The sequence below is a fragment of the Petaurus breviceps genome, unplaced genomic scaffold (genome assembly GCF_028583685.1).
Source record: "Petaurus breviceps papuanus isolate PSGF00001 unplaced genomic scaffold, PetGlider_PUasm1.0 91041, whole genome shotgun sequence".
Taxonomy (NCBI): domain Eukaryota; kingdom Metazoa; phylum Chordata; class Mammalia; order Diprotodontia; family Petauridae; genus Petaurus; species Petaurus breviceps.
The window spans coordinates 14,971,709-14,992,273 of NW_027187400.1; the positions used below are offsets into that span (position 1 = coordinate 14,971,709).

The 20,565-nt window shown below is 45.9% G+C and overlaps 1 protein-coding gene across 1 annotated transcript in view; it reads left to right on the plus strand.

The window, feature by feature from the left end:
* Positions 1–20,565, plus strand: part of ALDH4A1 (aldehyde dehydrogenase 4 family member A1) — a 32,091-nt gene that overhangs the window by 787 nt on the left and 10,739 nt on the right. The window contains exons 2-7 of the mRNA XM_069079130.1: positions 6,379–6,472; positions 12,635–12,727; positions 16,745–16,792; positions 17,123–17,278; positions 19,730–19,879; positions 19,963–20,037. Coding sequence (XP_068935231.1) covers positions 6,379–6,472; positions 12,635–12,727; positions 16,745–16,792; positions 17,123–17,278; positions 19,730–19,879; positions 19,963–20,037 — 616 coding nt within the window. The remainder of the gene's footprint in view (positions 1–6,378; positions 6,473–12,634; positions 12,728–16,744; positions 16,793–17,122; positions 17,279–19,729; positions 19,880–19,962; positions 20,038–20,565) is intronic.

The window sequence follows — 20,565 nt, forward strand, 5'->3', positions numbered from 1 at the left end:
GCCCAAAGCCTAGAATCTTAGAAGAGGAACGGACCATTGATAATATAGTCCAGGGACCTACCCTCTCCCCCATTTTAAAGAGGAGGCAACTGGGACCCAGGAGAGGGGAAGTGACCTTAAGATCATAAATTTGGGGTGGGGGCAGAGAAGGGGCTGGAACTCAGTTCTCTGATTCTCAGTTTAGGATTAGAATTCTCTGATTTACTCCAAAAGCTCCCCCTTTCCAAAACTTTATTAACACTCTTCTCTTCTCCCAACAGCTCTAAACCTGTATGAGATTATTGTCCAGCCTGATCCAACTAACCTTCATTGGAACCCCCCTGAGGTCTCTAGGATTTCCCTAGTTGAGGGGTCTTCCCTCAGTTACTTGGAGCCATCCCCATCCCCCACCCTCCACTTAGCAGTCTTCCTTCTCCTCCTCTTTGGACTTTCTCTTCTTTTTTGGGTCAGTTGCCTAGAATGCTGGGATGTGCCCCATTACTTATCCTATTCTGAATGCCACGGTGCTGAGCTCTGCCCTCAGAGTTAATCAGTGTCTCTGCCCTGTATGTGAACCAGAGCAGCTGCTTCTAGGCAGACATTCCCTCAGTGGGCCTCAGTTTTTTGAATCTGTGAAATGAGACTTCATAGGATTTAGAGCTGGAAGGGATAGTTTGTTGAATCTCACTGCCTTATTTTACAGATTTCAGGTACAGTGAGATTAAGTGAATTATCTTCTGTTGTATAGGTAAGTATGGAGCAGAGCTGGGATTTCAACAAAACTGCCTGCAAATCTGGTGTTCTTTCCATTACCTTAAGGCAGGCTTTCTAGGACCCCAAGGAGGCTTTTCCAAACTTCCCAGAATAAAATCCCCTGAAGAAAAGGATTTGTTCTATAACACTTGGCCTCTGTCAGAAGGCCGAATCCAAGGATCCAGAAGGTCACCGGTGGCCTCGAGGCTGCATGTTCCCCACCCCTCTGAACGGCTCCATTTTATGCTCTTTGAGGCTGGCGAAGCCCTGTTATCTCATGTGATCTGCATGACATATACATGTTATCTCATTGATCCTCACCATAACCCTGGAGGTGGGTGCTGAGAGAGACCCTACTCTTCTCTGTTCTAAGCATTTTGGAGAAACACTGAAGGGGTCAGGTTTACGTTGGTGAAGGTTTATGTCTCGTTTAAGGCAAGTGACTTAGCCTCTGAACTGCAGTGTCTTCATTTGACTAAAACCCCCTTCAGCAGTTTGATCCTCCTTTCTGAGGTCCCTCCCAGACTATGAACTCAGGACCAACTCCGATCCATCCAGTTGGGACCAGAGCTAAGAATGGTCTCAAACAAACAAACTCTTGTTCTGACTGGTTTCCCGACCTGACCTCCCCTTGCTGTAGTGACCTTTATTCTAAGTCCTCCCAAGTCCTAGTGTTCCATAATAATAATCATAATAATAGCTAACATTTGTGGGGTTCTGCCTGTGTACAGGGCACTGAGCTAAGTGCTTTACAATTATTAGCCCATTTGAACCTCACAGTGACACTGGTAGGTATATGCTACTTTTGTCCCCATTTTACAGTGGAGGAAACTGAGGCAGGCAGAGGTTAAGTGACTGGCCTAGAATCACATAGCAGGATTTGGAGTCAGGAAGGCTGAACTGCTCTATCCTGTGTGCTCCCTGTTCCAAGGGTGTTCTCAGCTCTGATGTGCATTCGGTGACTTGTAAACATCTGTTCTTTAAATTTCAATAGGACATCCACTCTTCTTCATTCAGTAGCTGGGGTTAGAGGTACTGGTGAATTTCTCTTCATGGTGGAAAACATGAATTGTAATTAGCTCCATTAAAAAAGGATGCTTGAGGGCTGCTAGGTGTGGAAGTGAGTAGAGCACAGGCCCTGGAGTCAGGATGACCTGAGTTCAAATGCGGCCTCAGACACTTAACACACACACACACACACACACACACAACTAGCCTGGACCTTGGGGCAAGTCACTTAACTCCAATTGCCCTCCAAAAAAAAAGTGATGCTTGTGGCTAGAAAGAGATCTAGGAGACAGATCTTCCTGATTCTAAGGCCAGCCAGCATTCAGCTTACCCAGGAGTCTGGACACCTCTCCAGACTCATCTTCCCTGTTAAGTAGAGGTTGGTTTAGCCTCTGTTTGAACCCTGGCCCTAGTAGGGTGTCTGATCTTAGGCAAGTCAGTTTAGCTCTGGAGTCTTAGTTTCCTCATCTCTGAAGTGGGGTGGGTGGTGGTGTCTATACCCTTGGGTGGTTGTTTAGATGTGGGTCCAATAATGTGCTTTGTATATAACTCATTTTTGCTGAACTGAGCTGAAAGATGATGCCTGTGAAAGTTAAGAAGGTCCCATACCTGTCTGCATTTGTTAACTACTACTATTGTTACTACTATTTGTAGGTTTTAGGCCTCTCGGCTTACCCTGGGGATTCATCTACTCTGCACTTTCCCCTTCTTTACCTCCCCAGACACTCCTATCTCCTTTCTGTTATCTCCTTGATAAGGGCAGCTTTGCTTTATCCAGAGCCATAGATAACCTCTTGGAAGCCTTTGAGGCAGTGATAGGCGGGTTAGTATTGAAGCCAGGTAAAAGTTGCCAGCAGAGCTACCCCCAGTGTAATGGGCTGCCTTGGAGTGTTAGAGCCTTCTGCCTGGAAGTCTTCCCGTGGAGGGCTAGGCTGTAGTGGGCATTCTTGTTTGGGCATGGGTAGGATTAAATAATCTTTGCTCTAAAAGTCTAGGAGTCTGTGACCAGTGGAGGGGGAGAGAGGAGGCCGGGCTCAGATGTTTCTCCTACCTGTTTTTGCCCCCACCCTGCTCACCTCAACTTGGAAGACAGGGACAGTAATCGTTGCTGAATATCTTAGATGTCCTAGACTGCCGGGGCCAGAAGGGACCTTAGATCTTAGGACATCAGAGCTGGGAAGGAGCTTAGAATGGACTGTCAAGGCTTAGAGCATGAAATGTTAGGGTTGAGAGGGTCCCAAAGCTGTCTCATAATTGAAAAGTACTTTACCCTGCATCTAGTCCAACCCATCTTTGACCAGTCCCCACTAAATCGGCTGGATCTAGAAGGAACCTTAGAAGAAAGAATGGGAGATTAATCTCTCAGCCCTGATGCCCTTCATTTGCCGCATTGCCTCTTAGTTTCTGGTAGACGCTGCCAGGTTATTCTTCCTGAGATGGCAGTTACCACTGGCATCTTTATTACCTCAAGCTCCCTGTGGCTAGTAGAGAAAGTTAGTGTATGTGTCTCACTGCTAGGTGTGTAGTATGGTGGCCCTCGAGCATCCAGTCTGACCTTTGGGCAGAGGGTGAGGGTGGGGCTTGAATTTGGATATCTGTTTTCTGCTGCTGCATGACCTTGAAGAAATCCCAAATCTCTGCTTTCTAAATTGAGGCGGTTGATGGGGGTGATCTCAGAGGTCCCTTCTGATTCTAGAGCTTTGACTTTGTTATTTGGGGCACTTGCCCGTTGGAGAGTGGGAGCCCCAAGATTCAGATTCTCCTACCCCTTCTTTTTGCTGAGGTGCCAAAGATAAGATACCTTTAACTCTCTGCATCTCTATCAGGCAGAAGTCCTTCCTTTGGGAAACTGGAAGAGAGGGATTGAAAAAAAGCTAAATTACAAAAAATTTTCTTTGTCCAGCAGAAAATTGCTGTATCAAATACACAGTTTTCCATGTATTCTCTGATTTATAAACTAAGGGGGTCCTGGAAGAAATATGAAATTAATAAGATTTGCATACATTTCTGTAGCATTTTATGATTTGTGGGAGTATAGACGCTAGAACAATCCAGAGAGTTGTGAATCATAGATTTAGAAAAGTGCTTAGAAAGAATTTTGTGCATCCCCCTCATTTCATGGAAGAAACTGAGGTCTAGATACTGGCCTTTGGTTACCCACATAAAAAGTGTCAGAGTCTGGATTCACACCCAGATCCTTGGACTCCAAAGCCAGCACCTTCTCTGTTTACAGAGGAAGAAACAGGCTTGGAGAAGGGGGGGTGACTTGTCTAGGATGTGCAGGCAGGAAGTGACCAACCTTGGCTTTAAATCCAGATCTCCTGATCCACGTATGGTGCCATGCTGCCTCTGGGTGGGGGCACCTCACACCATGGAGGCAGCCAAAGGGATTTTAGGCCCCAGGCTCATAGCTGATATGGCTCAGATGAATGCTTTGAGATCCGTGGGCTGTCTCCGACTAAACTGAGATTCTTAAGTCTCAGACTCTTGCATCTCTACTCCAGGGGGAGGCTGAGTAGCAATCTTCATCGTTCAGGAGCAGTATAGAGACTGCTTGGGGAATTAGCCTATGTTGGAGGCTCTCAGTACAGGGTGCTTTTCTCTCAGTATACCCCATGGGTGGGAATCATTTCCTTTGGAAAGCATGCATAGCTTCCTCCTGATCTCTGTCTTAGGGTTCTCCAGGTCTGGGCTAAGATCATTGCAGAGGGCCTGGAAGGGCCTTTCTCCCCACAGGTCCCCCTGAGCAGGCTCCACTCCCTGCTTCCCTTACTCTTTGAGCTCTCCTGGTGGCCTGTTTCCTAAGATGTTAAGACCCTCTCAGCCACAGTGCTGAGCTTGGGCCTTTTGAGTTAATCAGTAAACTTCCTCTCCTTGACTTTTGGGCTTGGTCAGGCACCCACTGCAGCCCAGACTTGGCCCAGGCCTTGTCCTGTACTTTGTAAGTCTCTGCATTTGTGGGCCTGTAGCCTTCTCTCTCCCAGTCTCAGGTTTCTCTTCTGTAATTCTAGTACCTCCCTCCCAGGGTTTTTGGAAGGGTCACTTGAGACAAATGATTGTTAAGCACTTTGCAAACCTTAAAGGACCATAAAAATGTGAGCCATTAGGATTATTGTTATGGGTAGGTGCTCCCTAGCAAACTGTTTGTCCCCTCTGGGCCTCTGTTTTCCTCATCCAACTGACTAAGATATTGGTCTAATTGTGTGCTGAGATCTCTTTTCCCCTTCAATGTCTTGTGTCCTAAGCATTAGGATGTAATAGAAGGAGCTCTGGACTGGGTGCTGGTGAACCCTGAGGCTGGACTCTGCCACTCACTTCTTATGTCTTTTGGGGCTCTCTCAAGAGCAAAGGAGCCTCACCCGATGGACCCTTTTCCTTCTGATGGTCTTTGTTCTAAGGGCTGCATTTTAAAAGCCCTTCCTCCCAGCCCAGAGGTTATTGGTTGAGTGGAAGGAGCTTGACTACAGAGGGAAGAACCACCTTCCAAATTCTTTCCTAATTTCTTGGGAAACCAGTTCTGCTGTCTCCTCTGCTGATTACTTGGTAGCACTACCCATGAGGCAGGGCGTGGTATTTCCTGTGGTTGCCATCTTTTAGATCTGTGGCTGGAATAACCAGTACAGAGACTGTCTGCCAGAGTCAAGACTCCCAGGACCCTTTGTTTGTTCTCCCTAGGTCCCTATAACACAGATCACTTCAATTCTTCCCAGTGTCTTCCTTGATAGCCAAGGCCTCTTAGGTGGGCAAACGATTGTGTCTTCGGTGTCACTAGTCTTCCTTTGTTTCTCTTGTTCTAAGGTCCCTTGGCACTCTGGTGTTCTCTCTTCTATTCCTCCAGAATTAGCAGCATTCTATGATTATAAAGCCATAGGGTCAAACGTTCCTGATCCCAATCAAAGCCTCTCCACTATTTAGTACTGTACTCCCAGGCCTGTACTCCTCGATCTAGGTGACTTATTTGTAACAAAGTCCATACTGTACCCACCCTCTGTTAAGCTAGGGAGGACTTCAGGGGAAAAGGTACATTGTCTGAGTCTATAACATGTCATGACTCCTGAGCTGCTCCTCCCCCTTATACCTAGGTCATACCCTGCTCTCAGCTGAGACAGAGAAACAGAGAGGGACTTTAGAATAGAGAATATCAGGGATGGAAAGGGCCACAGAAAATCAAATATCGAAGCTGGAAGGGACCTTAGCAGAGAGAATGCCAGAGCTGGAAGGGAATGGACACCTTTGGGTAGAGACTCCCAAGGCTGGGTAGGGGGGGCCTTAAGAACATGGACTGTCAGAGCTGGGGCAGTTTTTAGGCATCCTCTTTTACTTTGTAGGTGAGGAGGTTGAGGCCTATGGTGGTGAAGTAATCTATATGATGTTGGGTAGCAAGCTGTTAGCAGAATGAAAATCAAAACTCAAGTCTCCTTCAGCTATACTGCAAATGACAAGTCATTTAACATAGGGTTTGGATAAGTTTCTAGATGATGGATCCAAACCAGTCATGGCAGGGTGATAAGGCCCTTAAGAGGTTGGTGGTGGTAATTACCTTATTTTCTTTAAATGGGCATCATTATCCCTGTCTGACAGGATCCTGGACTGACCCAGAGCATTACTATTGATCTGTCTTCTGTTCTTTTGTCTTAGGCTTCAATGGCAGCATGCTACCTCAGTGAAGGTGACCAATGAACCTGTCTTGGCCTTCACCCCAGGCAGTCCTGAGAGAAAAGCCTTGCAGCAGGTATGTGGTGGGGGCCAGATATAAGAGTAGAGTAGAAGAAGAGAAATACAGGTACTCCCCAAGACACAGCTACTCCTTGTTACAAACAGACAGCAGGGGGTAGTAAAGTTTGATTCTAGAGCCAGAAGGCCCTGGACTAAGTCTGATAGCATTTAAGACATTGACTAGCTGAGTGACCCAGTTCAAGCACTTCCTCTCTGAGTCTGTTTTTGTATTTGCAAAAGGAAGCTAATACTATGTGCGTAATACTTGGTATGTTCCTGCCCCACAGGATCATAGATTGAGAGTGGGAAGGAAACTTGGATCTTGTAATTCAATCCCCCTTTTTACAGATGGAGAACATTTAAGCCCAGAGTGGTTAAGTGACTTGTCCAAGGTCACACAGGTAGTAAGTAGCAGAGATGGAATTTGGACCCAAATCTTCTGACTTCAAACCAAGTATTCTTTCCTTTACAGCCTATTGCCTTGCAAGGTAATTGATTGACAAAGCATTTTCTTTATAGAACCAATAAACATAGAAGAAAATATACACCTAACTCTGATAACTTTAAATGTGAATGGATTAAGTAATCCTATAAAATGAAAAAAGTGACAGAGTAAATAAGAAAACAAAGCTCTACAGTCTATCTCTTGCTTAAAAGAAACACATTTTTAAAACAAAGTCATACACAAAATAAAACTGAAGGGATGGAAAAAAATTTGCTACGTATCAAGTGGGTCTAAAAAAGCAGGAGTTGCAGTCACATTATCTGACAGAGCAAAACAAACATCCAAAAAATAAAAAGTGATAAACAAGGGAATTGCAAATGAAAGGAGCCGTGGAAAACAAACCTATATCAGGAGTGTATATACAACTCCAAATGCCTTATCATCCAGATTTATAAAGGAAGCATTAACTAAGTTAAAAGAAGACTTAGTAGAGACTTCAGCATCCCTCTCTGCATTGGATAAGTCTAACAGAAAGATAAACCAGAGAGAAAATAGAGTGCTGAACAAGTTGCTGGAGAAACTTAGGGCATCTCCTAAATAGGACCACAAAAGACTATACATGTTTCTCCCTACCACATGGAACATTTACCAAAATTGATCCATGTATTAGGGCTTGGAGAAATTGCAAACAAATGTAAAAAGGCAGAAATAGTTATTGTATCCTTTATAGATTATAATGCAATAAAATAGCTATTGCTTCAGGGACCACAAACAAAAACCACAGATCCAAATGGAGATTTAACAGTGAAATTCTAAGCAGGGGTGGGGAACCTGTGGCCTCAAGGCCTGGTCTAAGGTGAGTCAAAGAGTAAATAATAGAAACAATTATCTATATGAAAGAAAATAATGATGAAATAATGTGCCATAACTTCTGGGATGCAGCTAAAGAAGTTCTCTAGAGAAAAATCACATCTCTACAAATATATATTAACAAAATAGAAAAAGAGAGGACTAATTAACTGAAAATGCATTTTTAAAAATTAGAGAGCTAACAAATCTAAAATAAACACAAAAGGGTAGATAGTAAAAAATAGAGGAGAAACAGACAAATTAGAAACAAAAACCTCAATAGAAATGATAAAACTAAAAATTATTTTTGAAAATATTAAAATAGTAGATAAGCCTATAACTAAGATGATTAAAAAGAAGACAAAATCAAATCAATAAAATGACAAAGGGACAAAGTGAAATCACAACAAAGCCAGAAGAAATAAAAATAATGATCAGAACATAGTATGTACAGTTATATGATAACACACAAAAAATAGAGGATTACCTTCAAAAATGTAAAATACCCGAACTACCAGAAGGCTATCTAAAGATCTTAACCCAATCTTTGGAAAAGAATGGATCTAATTGTAAAGGAACTACAAAGAAAAAAAACTCCTGGTCTTGATGAATTTACAGGAGAATTCTATTACTCTCTGGAAGAGTAATTACTACCACTACTTTACAAATTGTTCTCAAAAATTGAGAATGAAAGTACCCTCCAAGAATCCTTTTATGAGATAAATATTGTCCTAATAACCTAAACCAGGGAAAGATAAAACAGAAAACTATAGATCTCTGTGCTCCCCAATACAGTGCTGCTCTCATGTGAGTTAGTGTATATGCCCAAGTTACGTGTTGGGTTCCTTTTCTCCCCTTCCACCTCTTCCACATTGCTTGAAATAAAGCTTTACAATGAACTGAGATTCCGAGAGGACTGTGGATGTTCTTGGAGCTGGCCAAATTGTCAGGGCAAAACATTTTTTTGGAGAGTTTATTATCAGGGAGAAAAACAAATTGGTTTTAGACAAAATATTATTTTGGGGGTTTGCATCTCGTGGAGAAAAATGATCTGGTGGTAGACAAAATATTATTTAGCTTTTATAGCTATACCAACCTTAAAAAAAAAATCAGTATTTTTCCATGAGTACGTTCATTAAGTTCCCTTCCTTAAGGGAAAACTGTTGTGATGGCCTCAGAACCATCAGGCTTAATCTTATTACAGTGGTTTCCATCCATCCTGTAAACTACAGCCTTCCTTAATAGTGGAAGCTGTCATGGTAGTCTCAAAACCAGGCCTAATCTTACAACATTCCAAAATTAATTTACACTTTTAATGCTATACCAGTCAAAATACCAAGAGGATACTTCATGGAACTTGATAAAACAATAAAATTAATTTGGAAAAATAAAAGATCTAGGATATTAAGGGACATTAATTAAAAAAAAAAGAACAAAAGGGGAATAACACTTTTAGACCTCAAACTAGAATATAAAGCAGCAGTCATCAGAATATTTGATATTGGTTAAAGGACAGAGAGGGAAATCAGTGGAACAGACTAAACTTAAGAGAATTGGAAACAGTGGAACTTAGTAGCCCAGTGGTTGATAAAATAGAAATCGTAAATTACCTAAGGAGAAATTCCTATTTGATAAACCCTGCTGGGAACAATGGAAATCAGTCTGGCAGAAACTAGGCTTAGAGTTAGCTTAACACCTCACACCATACTCTACAATACATTCTAAATGGTTATATGACCTTAATAATCAGACTAGGAAAAAAAATGAGAAGAGAAGCCAATCATTCACCCCTCCCTCTCAGCTACTGGGACACAGGATAGAGGCCTTTACCAAAGATAAGGTAGATAACTTGAATTACATAACCCTAGAAAGCTTCTGCATAGATAACATTGAGGCTAGGAGAAGAAGGGAAGCAGTTGATTTGGAAAAAATTTTTGCATCAGATTTCTCTGGTAAGAGTTTGGTATTTAAGGCATGTGAACAATTAATAACTACATATAATGCTAGTAGCCATTCTCTAATCCAAAGGATATGTACAGTTCTCAGGAGAATAGCTACAAAGTGTTACAAACACATGAAAGAATTCTTCAAATTACTCATAAGAGAAATACAAATAAAAGCAACTTTAAGGTCTCACCTCACTCTGCAGATTGGCACATAAGACGAAAAAATGGCCAACGATCTGTTAAAAGGGTGAAAGAGAGCTGTGAAATGGAGCAACTGCTTTGAAAAGCAATTTGGAATTATGCAAATAAAGTGACTAAAATGCCCCCTTTGAACCAGAGTCTTGTGTTACTGGGCTTATACCCCAAGGAAGCTGTTGATAAGAAGAAAGGCCTCATTCCATAATATTTATATTAGCACTTTTTTGTGATAGCTTAGAATTGGAAACAAAGTAGATAAACATCGGTGAGGAATGGCTGTATTGTGGTGTATGAGTGTAATGGATATTACCATGCTATAGAAGTGACATTTGTAAGGAATACAGAGAAGCTTGGAAAGAACTATATGAATTGATGCAGAGGGAAGTATGAAGAGCTAAGAAAGCAGTATACTCAAGGACTACAACAATATAAATGGAAAGAACAACCACATCCCCCAAAACTCCAAAATGAATGTAACAAAATGATAAGTTCATGTAAGATTTGATTACATGAGATGTAATTAATGTAATGAGATGTAAGATTTGATTACATTAAGATTGCATTCCTCCCCTCCCCCATAGAGGCAGGAGATCACAAGTGTCAACTTTGTACATGTTTTGGGGAATTTTTAGTGTATCAGATAATTGTGCTGATTACCCCTCTTCCCCCCTTAAAAAAAATACTGTTTGTCATATGGGAGGGATGCATGGGATACTGTGGTGATGTAAGAAACAAAATATTAGTTAAAAACTTTAAAATAAAATGTAATTTTCCATTAAAAAGAATTGACAAGCATTTATTAGGTACCTGTCCCAGGTGATTCCCTAAGATTGTAAGTTGCAAAGTTGGCCTTGATTTGCAGTAAGAGAGGTAATTTCTCCCCTGGAAGCTCAGGACACATGAAATCCCAGTTATCCTCCAAAGGGTGAACAGGAGTCAAAGACAAAGAGATCCAGCCTCTCATTCCTGCACTCAAGGGCTTGCATTCTAGATGAGTGTTTACAGAGTGAACACAGCCTTAATGCACTCTAGGCCTTTGGTGGAGAGAAGGCAAGATCTGGGTTCATATCCTGCCTTTGCTACTTAGAACCTATGTGACCTCGGGCAGATCACTTCCCTTTTAAGGGCCTCTATTTTCTCTTCTGTAAAATGAGGAAGATTTCAGATGATTTTTAAATTCCCCTCCAGCTCTAGATCCTGTAATTTTTCTGAACCCCTGCCAATCACTGTGGTCCTGGGCCTTCCAGGTTAGAAACTGACCTTTCTCCCTCTTTGATCAAAATGCCCTGTGTTCTTATAACCCAGAGCTCAGCATTCATTGGCCTCCGAGATGGCCTTCTAGCTTTAATCTAGGATCCTTATAAATAGAAACAAAAGAAAAAAATTTTAGTAGAACTAACCAACCCAAGAAATGATCATGTATGCAATGTTCCATACCTGTAGTTCCCTATCTCTTCAAAAAGGGGAAGGAGATGCATTTTCTCTTTTCCATGGGGTCAAGTTTTGGGGCTATTAGCTTTAAATTTTAGTCATATTAGGCTTCATACAAGTTTTGTGTCTTTGGTGTCCTAGCCTGGTGCTTGGCACATAGTGGAGACATGATAGATCCTTGCTGATTAATTGTGGCCTGAAGGCCCAAGCTGCTATTATTAATGTGGAGAAATCTGGCCCAGTTACCAAATGGTCTCATGGTGAAAACACGTGGGGGAGGTGGAAGGTTCCACTTTTGTCTTTGGGTCCCTGAGGTCTGGTTCAGGGCCTGGCACAGAGTAGGCTTCTGATAAATGCTTGTTGATTGATTTCCAAATTTTGGGAGGCCATTCCATATGGAATTTGGGGGCGACTTGAACTGAAAGCATTATAAATGTTAAGAATGCTACTTAAGTACCATTATAAAAGTTAGCCATGTTCTTCTTTTCTGGTAATTCCATTGTTGGACATGGGCTTCCAGGAGGCAAGCCTTCACCATCTGTGGAAGATAGGCCCAATCCTGTCCAAGCTTGGAGGTTGCCAGTCTACCCTCAGATCTCAGGATCTGTAGTTTCCCTCTTGTAAAAAAATCACTTTTTTGGTGAGAAGATCTTTCTTATACTTGAGTGGATCTATGCTTATCCATTTAGGTGTTCCTTTCAATGATGCTGATTGCATGTCCCTCCAACCCCCTTTGTCAGTTCAGCCTGTAAGTCCTCCTCTGAGTTCTTCACAGTTAGGCAACTCAATGTTCTTGGGAGCTTGCTTCACTTTCTTTTCTCTTTATCTAGCCTAATCTGACCCTTCTGGCCCCTTACTCCTGGCCTGCTTAGATCCATTGGATGGAAAGTTTGGAGGCCTGATGTTCTGGTCTTTGCTCATCCACTAGCTTTCTAGATGACCTTGGGCTCATCATTCCCCTTCTTTGGGTTAAGTTTCCTCATTTGTAAAATAAAAATGGTTGAAATAGATGGTGTCTAAGGTCTCTTACAACTCTGACCTATGTTCTGTGTTTTAAAGACCCGTTTAACCTTGACAATCCTGTATTCTAAGGGCTCTTCCCCTGCCAATTTTCTGTTTAATCTTCTACTATTGTGTGGTACACTCCAAGACTGTCTCTCAGTAAACTTTGTTTACCCCTGACCAAAGCTGCTTTTGGATTCTTCAGTTGGGAGCTTTCTATATTTGTTGGGAGCAGGCAGGGGAGACCTGGCATACAACCTAGGAAGGGACAGATTTCATTTGCTAATACTCACACTTCTCTCCCTAGGCCTTGAAGGACCTAAAGGATAAGACAGAAGCCATTCCATGTGTCATTGGGGATGAAGAAGTATGGACCTCAGATGTGCAGTACCAGGTGTCGGTGAGTGCTCATGGGCAGGGGCTGGGCCTGACCTGGTAGCTGGAGCTGTCCTCTCTGTGTCTCTGGAGAAGCATTACCCAGGCCTTTGCTTGGGATTGGTGACTTTTGGTGGGATAGAGGATGATGGTCTTGTAATGCTCATCTTGGCTCTAATCTTCACTTTTCAAACCTTGAATCACTCTAGGAAAGTGAACCATTATTCTGGCGTAGTAGAAAGCCCTGACTTTGGGTCCTAGCTTGGCCAGACTCCAGGATCCTCTTTGATGTTGGGTTATACTGAGGGGATCCTCAACAGTAGGCAGGTGGAAGAGAAAGCCCTGGGCTGGATGTGGGAGGGCGGCCCTAGTCACTGGGTCTTTCCAGGGTTACCCCGCTCCCAGGTAAGCAGTCAACAGTGAATGAATGGGAAAAGCCTTGAGTGTTGACTATGTGCCAAGTCCTTTGAAAACAAATACAAAGGGGAGTGGGTTCTCTGCCTTGAACAGCTTACCTTCTAATAAGCTACAGTTATTTGTCAGCCTCTCCCCGATGTTCTTGCTGTTCAAGGCAGTGATCAGTTTAGGTAAGACAAGACTCTTGCTGTCCTGAACTCCCAGCCTGGTAGGGAGGGGCTGGGACATCAGCACAGCAGTATGGCTGGAGAAGTGTGTTAGGTGCAGAGTTGATGGCTATTGTAGGTTTAAAAGCAAGAAGGTAGAAGTATGAAGGGGGAATCCAAGAAAGCTTCCTGGTCAAGGTGGCCTTTTGGCTGGGGGTGGAGCAGGGTGGCCCAGAGCTGCTGGCTGGGAGTCTGAGGCTAGGGATTGTTTGAGCTTGGGATTGCTGAGCTAATTGGCAGTCCATCCTCAGGGTCTAGTACCAGTATGGTGGAGCAGGGAAGATCAGGCTACCTAAGGAACCCGGTTTGGAAACTGCAGGGCCAAGTTTTTGTGCTGATGAGCAGTGAACAGGCCAATGAATGGCTGCTGCACTTCCAGGGTGAAATAGGGAGATCCAGTCTCAAATCCTTGTTCCCCCAAAATATAGAAAGTGGCAGTCAAGCTGGACTTTGAACTGTAAGACCTGAACAGGCCTAGAGATAGAATAGAAAAGAGGGTCCACTGGGTGCAGGGTGCAGACTGAGTAATGGAGTGTCAGTGGGCAGTGACTGGGCAGATTGCAGAATAGCACCAGCCTCACCAGCCCTGGAGAGCTGCCTGTGCCCTCTGGCCAGAGCTTCGGGATCGCACTGGCATCTTCCTGGTCCGTCCTCCTGGTGGATGCAAACTCTTCTTTCTGAATGTCCCTGTCATTTCAGGGGCACCGCCAGGCATCCTCCCAGGTGTCGTCTTCAGCTCTTCCCTCTCTCCCATTGTGTCTCCTCTGCCCTCATCCCTTCTCTCTCCCTTGCTCCTCATTTGGCCTCCCTGCCTCATCCTGTGCTCAGCTGCCCAAGTGATTTTCCTGAAGTGTAGGCATGGACTCATCACTCCATTACACCATCACCCCTAGTGGCTCCCTCTTACCCTTTCTAGATTTTGCACACTTCCTTCCCCTTCACAAACTAGGGTCCAGTCCCGGCCTCCTCACTGCTCCTTGACACCGTATCTCCCACCTCTGCATCTTTGCACTGATTGCACCCCATCTCCTGGGCCTGGAACATTCTCCCTTTTTGTATTTCACTCTTGGAATCCCTGCTTCCTTTGACTCAGTTTAACCTTGTGTAGGAGGTTCCCTTCCATCTCCTCTATCTGGCTGGTCTGTCTCTAGTTCTTTACACGATGCCTCCCCTGTAGAATGTCAGCTTCTCAAAGGCAAGGTCTATTTCTCTGTTGTCTTAGGATGCCCAGGGCCTGAGTGATGGCCTAATAAATGTTCATTGATTGGTCTGCTTCATCACAGTACAGAAGGGAGGTCAGGCCCACTTGAAACAGGAAACAAATGCAGTGGAGAACTGGAAAGGAAGGATTGGACCTCTCTGCTTTTGGCAAAAGTGGGGCAGTCTGGAGAGAAAGACAGTGAAGTCTGCTTTGGTCAGAGTGAGATGGCTATGGGGATCCCTCGGGAGTATCCAGTGGGCCATTGGTGATGGAGGGGAGAAGACCTGCAGGTCACCTGCCCAGAGAGGCTGCTCAATGTCCTGGGAGCTCATGGAGGAGCTTCCCTCCGAGGCCTCTTCTGGCACCAGATTGGTGATACTGAGGCTCACCGTGTTGCGTGTGTGTGTGTGTGATTGGGGTGGTGAGCCACTCCTCCCCAGGGTGAATGGTTCTAGAATGTGATGGCTTCTCATCTACCTCTTCCTTTTCCTTCTCCCCCTCTCCCCGCCTTCCCCCCCTTTTCCCCCACTCCTCCTCTTCCTCCTTTCCCCCCTTCTCCTTTTCCCCTTCCTTCTTCCCCTTCTTTTCCCTCTCCCTCTCCCCCCTCCATGAAGCTGGTCTCCCTCTTCTGCACTGAAATCTGGGCAGGAGGGCAGCAGAAACAGGTAGAGAGGGTGAGAGAATGCAGGGTTTGGTTTCTTGGGGCTGCTGGGTGTCCGTCTTTCTCCAAGTAAAGAGGAGTGAACAGTGGGGTAGGACTTGAGAGTCCTGGAGGTCTGGCTTTGGGTCCAGGGCTGTGCACTGGCTATCCATGCTGACCTCGGTTAAGCTGCTTAATCTCTTGGAGCCTCGGTGCTCTCATCTGGGAAGCAGGGACAGTCCTGCTTGGGCTGTGTTCCCGGGCTGTGAACCTTATAGTACAGTCTTGATCGGCTCATTGCTTTTGGGGCGTGGTGGGCTTTGGGAGTGCTGCCAGCATGCAGCAGCGGTTTGAGCAGGAGTACACTGGGGTTCAGCCCCACATGGGTGGGGGGAGGGCTGGCTTCCCTCTGACGCCTCACCCAGCCCTGGCTCTCTGCTGGAGCTGGAGGCTTGACCACTTGGGTCAGAGAGGGCTACTGACCAGTCTGGGTCACACCCTGACTTTCAGGGCAGCCCTCCATCCACTGTGCCATGCTACCTGAGGGCTGTGCATTGCTTGATGTGCTCCTTAATAGGATGACTCCCAGGCCTTCTGCTTCCTGCTTGGCCACATTGGGGAAGTCATCCACTCTAGTTCTAAGTTTCCTCACCTGTAGAGTGAAGGGGGATGGGCTAGCTGAACTCTGAGCAACTGTCCAGCCTCAAAGCCTTTGATCTTACAGCATTAGAAAAGAAAATCCCATTGCAAGAGATGTGTTAGAATGTAAGCTCCCAGACGGCAGGGATCGTGTCACTTTCCACGCTGCCTCCTTACACACCTGTAGTGCCTTACACAGAAGTGGGCACCTGAGGATGATCTGGACCTTGTTAAGATGTCATCAGACAAATTCAGAGCCACACGGCTGGGGATTCTGTGGCTGTTGTTGGCTTTCCCTCCTGGTGCTAGAAATTCTTTATTTTTCTCCTAGAATCTCTTGGATTGTTTGCACATGTGGGTGGCTGGTGGTGTGAGTCTTAGAGACAGTGAATGAGATCCTGGGGAGGTCCTCTTGAGCGAGGGGGAGGAGGGTTGGGAGGAGTTTTGTACCCATCCTGCTCCACAGGGGTCAGGAGAGGAACAAGGACTGAGTCTGGTGGAGGTCAGAGAAAAAGGGAGGCCTGGCGAGGTGGCCAGTGATGTGGGGGGGTGAGGACAAGGACGGGGAGGGGGAGGGAGAAGGAACCAAAAGCAGTGCAGTTTCTGTCTCTTGAGCAAGCCCTCCTTAGCCCATCCCTCCCATCAGTTACAGGTGGGTATAGGAGAAGGGTGACTTAAGGATGAAATGGGCCCGGCAGGTACCTCCAGCTCCACATTCTGTGGCTCTGTCTCTGATCCTAATTGGTCCTTGCCCAGGGCATGTCTGTCTGGGGTCTCTCCTGCCCCCAGATGATGAGTTAGGAAAGCCGTGGGGAAGGATGGAGATATCAGTGGGGATGATGATGAAGATAGTGGGAGTGAATAAGTGAGATCCCCTTAACAGTAACAGTGCTGACCTGGAGGGGCATCAGTGACTTGGCATCTTCTCTTTCTCTCTAGCCATTTAACCATGGACACAAGGTGGCCAAATACTGCTATGCCGACAAGGTGGGTACCTTCCCATGATTCTTTCCCTTTTCCTCTATTCTTTCTCCCTTATTCCCTCCCCCCAAGCTCTGAAATATTTTGGTGTTTACTCTGGGGGGTGGGGAGGTGGGAACTGGAGTAAGGACCACCCTTGCTGCTTCCCCATCCTATGGGATCCCTGAGGGCAAAGGTAGCCCCATCGAGAGCTGATGCTGCCTCTCCTGAGCTGGGAGCCCTCTTCACTACCCTAGCTAATGTCCGCAAAGAGCTTTTGGTTTTTGGTGAGGGCATCAGGACTCTTGCCCCCAGACCCAGGAGGGAGTGCCATCCGATCTCCTTTACCCTTTCCAGGCCCTGCTCAACAAAGCTATTGAAGCTGCCCTGGCTGCCCAGAAGGAGTGGGACCTGAGGCCCATCTCAGATCGGGCCCAGATCTTTTTGAAAGCTGCAGACATGCTGAGTGGACCCCGGAGGGCAGAGATCCTTGCCAAGACCATGATTGGGCAGGTGAGAAATGGACTTGGGCTGGGGAGTGCTTGTGGGTGTTGTGTGTGCCCCCTGATCCTAGGCCACAAAAGGGAACTCGGGCTCAAGGAAAGTGAGAAAAGACTTTCTCCTCCTCTTAAAATTTCCATTAGTCTCTTGATTTTTACCTCACTTTCATTTCTGAACATGTCAGTCTCTCCTTTTCTGTCAAATGAGCAAAGATTTTAAAAGAAAGGGACAAAGGAGGTCATCAGAGCCAGGTCTGAGAGCACATGTGCAGCTGCCAGCCTTCACCTCCTCAGAGGGAGTGAGTGGTGCTCTCTTATTGCTTCTCTGGGGCCCAGCTCCATGGTGCACGTGCTTGTGACCAGCCCCGGAGTCTTCTCTTCTCACATTCACGCTCACTTTGTCTGGCCTTAACTCCCTCTGCCTGGAAGTTGTAGTGTTTGAGCCTCTGGGCAGTGAAGGCGGCAGGATGGTTAGACTTGGTTCTGAGTCATTACTCTTGTCTCCCCAACTCCTCACCATGGGGGGCACGCAGGCAGTACTTAATAAATGCTTGTTGATTGATTGATTCCTTACTACTCAAGAGAGAACCCCCTGAAAAGGAAGCTCCTAGTGTCAGAGCTGGAAGGGCCCTGCTTGGGCATGCAGTGGGAATCTCCCCTCCAGGACCCCCAACAAATGACTGTCCAGCATCTGCTTGAGGACTTCTTAGCACCCCCTGGAGTAGGCTGCCCTGGCCACTTTGGGGCAGCTCTAACTTCGACAGATTTTCTCTTTAGAAAAATTGAAGATTTGCCTGATTCTGCCCTTTGGGGACAAACAAAACCAGGCTAATTCTTCAGATAATGTGAAGACAGGCCAGCCTCCAGCCTGCAAGCCCCCAGCCTGCCAGCCCTGGCCTCTCTTCTCCAAGCTAAACACCTCCAGTTCCTTCAGTAGGTTATGGGCCTTGGAGCCAGGAGTGATGACAGAGATTCTCCCACAACACAGCCTGTCCAGGCGCCTTCTACCTTGTTGACATCCTTCTTAAAATGTGGATCTCAAATGAAGCATGTTGCCCCAGACCTTGTTCTGTGCCACACCCCGGACCCCCTGTGCCTCAGGAGATGCTTCTTTGTGAGTCACTATGGCCAAACTCGCCTGGTGGCCAGCCTAAGCCCCAAAGCCAGCAAAAATCTTTTTCACAGGCTATCTACTTTGCTGCTGCCATAAGTATTTCCCTGCTTGTGGTATAATTGTGGGGTCCCCAGGAACCTGCCTGAGGAGAGCTGCAGTGGTGGCCCCTTTGTGGACTCAGCCTCATCATCATCTGATTTTCTTGAAAACAAGACAATAGTTTTATATTGCCTACATATCGCCCCTTTCAGCCCCATTCAGCCAGACTGGCCAGCGTCAGAGAAGCGTGATCTTCTGTGCAGGGCCCTAGTCTCTTCTCCAGGCTCTTCTGGGGCCAGACTTGGCTGTCTTTATTCCCTTCATCTCTTCTTTCCACTTTTGGGAATCAGCCCAAGGGGATCTCCTCCTGTTTCTCTCCATCCTTTCTCTTCTTCATGTCTTAGATCAGTCACAATCCTTGTTTAGCCATTCTTTGCATTCCCTGGCCTGGGCCTCGGCCTTTGACTTGTGACTATCTCGTTTGCTAGCTGGGCCTATAGAGAGTGAGCTAGATCATGGAAGTGTGGGCACTGGGTGAGCTCAGGGAGGCTACTTCCCCTCCATGGACCTTACTTTTCTCATCTGTAAAATAGGGATCATTCTGACCCTCCCTGCTGTACCAGGAGGGTGCTGCTACTTAATGTAAGGGGTCTATAGTATATGATACTGCTTAAAATAAGGGTTCTTCTCCCTCCCCCCTACCCGCCGTAGGAGGAGTGAGCTGGAGGAAATGACCAGCCTCTGGCCATTAGGCTAATAATTATGGGGCCTCCATTCGAACTGAGGACTCTTGGCTCAGCATGCAATGCCCCATGATTATTATGGCACAGAACTCATGGATGGTAGGTTTAGAGCCGGAAGGGGAATTTAGAGGGAACTGACTTGCCAAAGTTGTACAGGCTTTGTATCTGAGGTAGAATTCTAACTTGATCCTTCAGCCATGTATGCAAATTACTTTGTAACTTTAAGAGTATTATGCATCAGCTAATAATAGTAATAAATCATATCTACTAATATCTAGACTAAAGTTCCATTTAGGTAGGGACTGCCATCTAAATTTTTGTTCATGTTGTTATACATACGGTATATACTTAGTAACTTTTTCTTTCTTTTTTTTTTTTGCCTTTTGGAGGGCAATTGGGGTTAAGTAACTTGCCCAGGGTTACACAGCTAGTTTTTTTTGTGTTAAGTGTCTGAGGTCAGATCCGAACTCAGGTCCTCCTGACTCCAGGGATGGCGCTTTACTCACTGTGCCACCTAGCTGACCCTTAATAACCACTTCTTACTTTGTATTGTTATTATTCCTTTCAGGGCAAGACTGTGATACAGGCCGAGATTGATGCTGCTGCCGAGCTCATTGACTTCTTCAGATTTAATGCCAAGTTTGCCATGGAGCTGGAGGGGGAGCAGCTCCTCAGCGTCCCTCCCAGCACCAACAGAGTGGTCTACCGAGGCCTGGAGGTAGCTTGGAGGGTGATGAACTGGGAGGGGGCTCCCCACCTTCGCCCTCCAGGGCCTTGACCTTCCCATCCCTTCTCTCACAGGGCTTCGTGGCAGCCATCTCCCCCTTTAACTTCACAGCGATCGGAGGCAACCTATCAGGGGCTCCGGCCTTGATGGTGAGTACAGTGCTGGTCAGGGCCAGGAGGCCAGGGTCTCTGTGCTCCCATCACTTCTGCAGAAAAGGGCCTGGGCTGGGAGAGTGGGGGTGGAGGTGCCTCCTCACACCCTTGTTTGGGATCACGCTTGGTCTGCATCGTTTCACAACACTCAGTTTCGAGCTATGGTTCTCAGGCTAAGCGCTGGGAACACAGAGGCAGAAGCCTAGCCCTGCCCTTGTAGAGCTCCCACATGGAAATAACCAGGCTCCTTGGCTTGGGGCAGCGAGGTGGACAGTGGTTAGAGCACTTAGCCTGGAGTCAAGAAGGCCTGAGTTCAAATCCAGCTTCAGATACCTTAGCTGTGTGACCCTGGGCAAGTCACTTAACGCTGCCACCTGAGTTTCCTCATCTGGAATAATGGAGATAACAGCACCCACCTCAGAAGGCTGTGGTGAAGATCTAGTGAGGTTTCTGTAAAAGCCTTTAGCATAATGCCTAGCATGTGGTAGGTGCTATAGAAAATGCTTCTTCCTTCTCCTTCCCTCT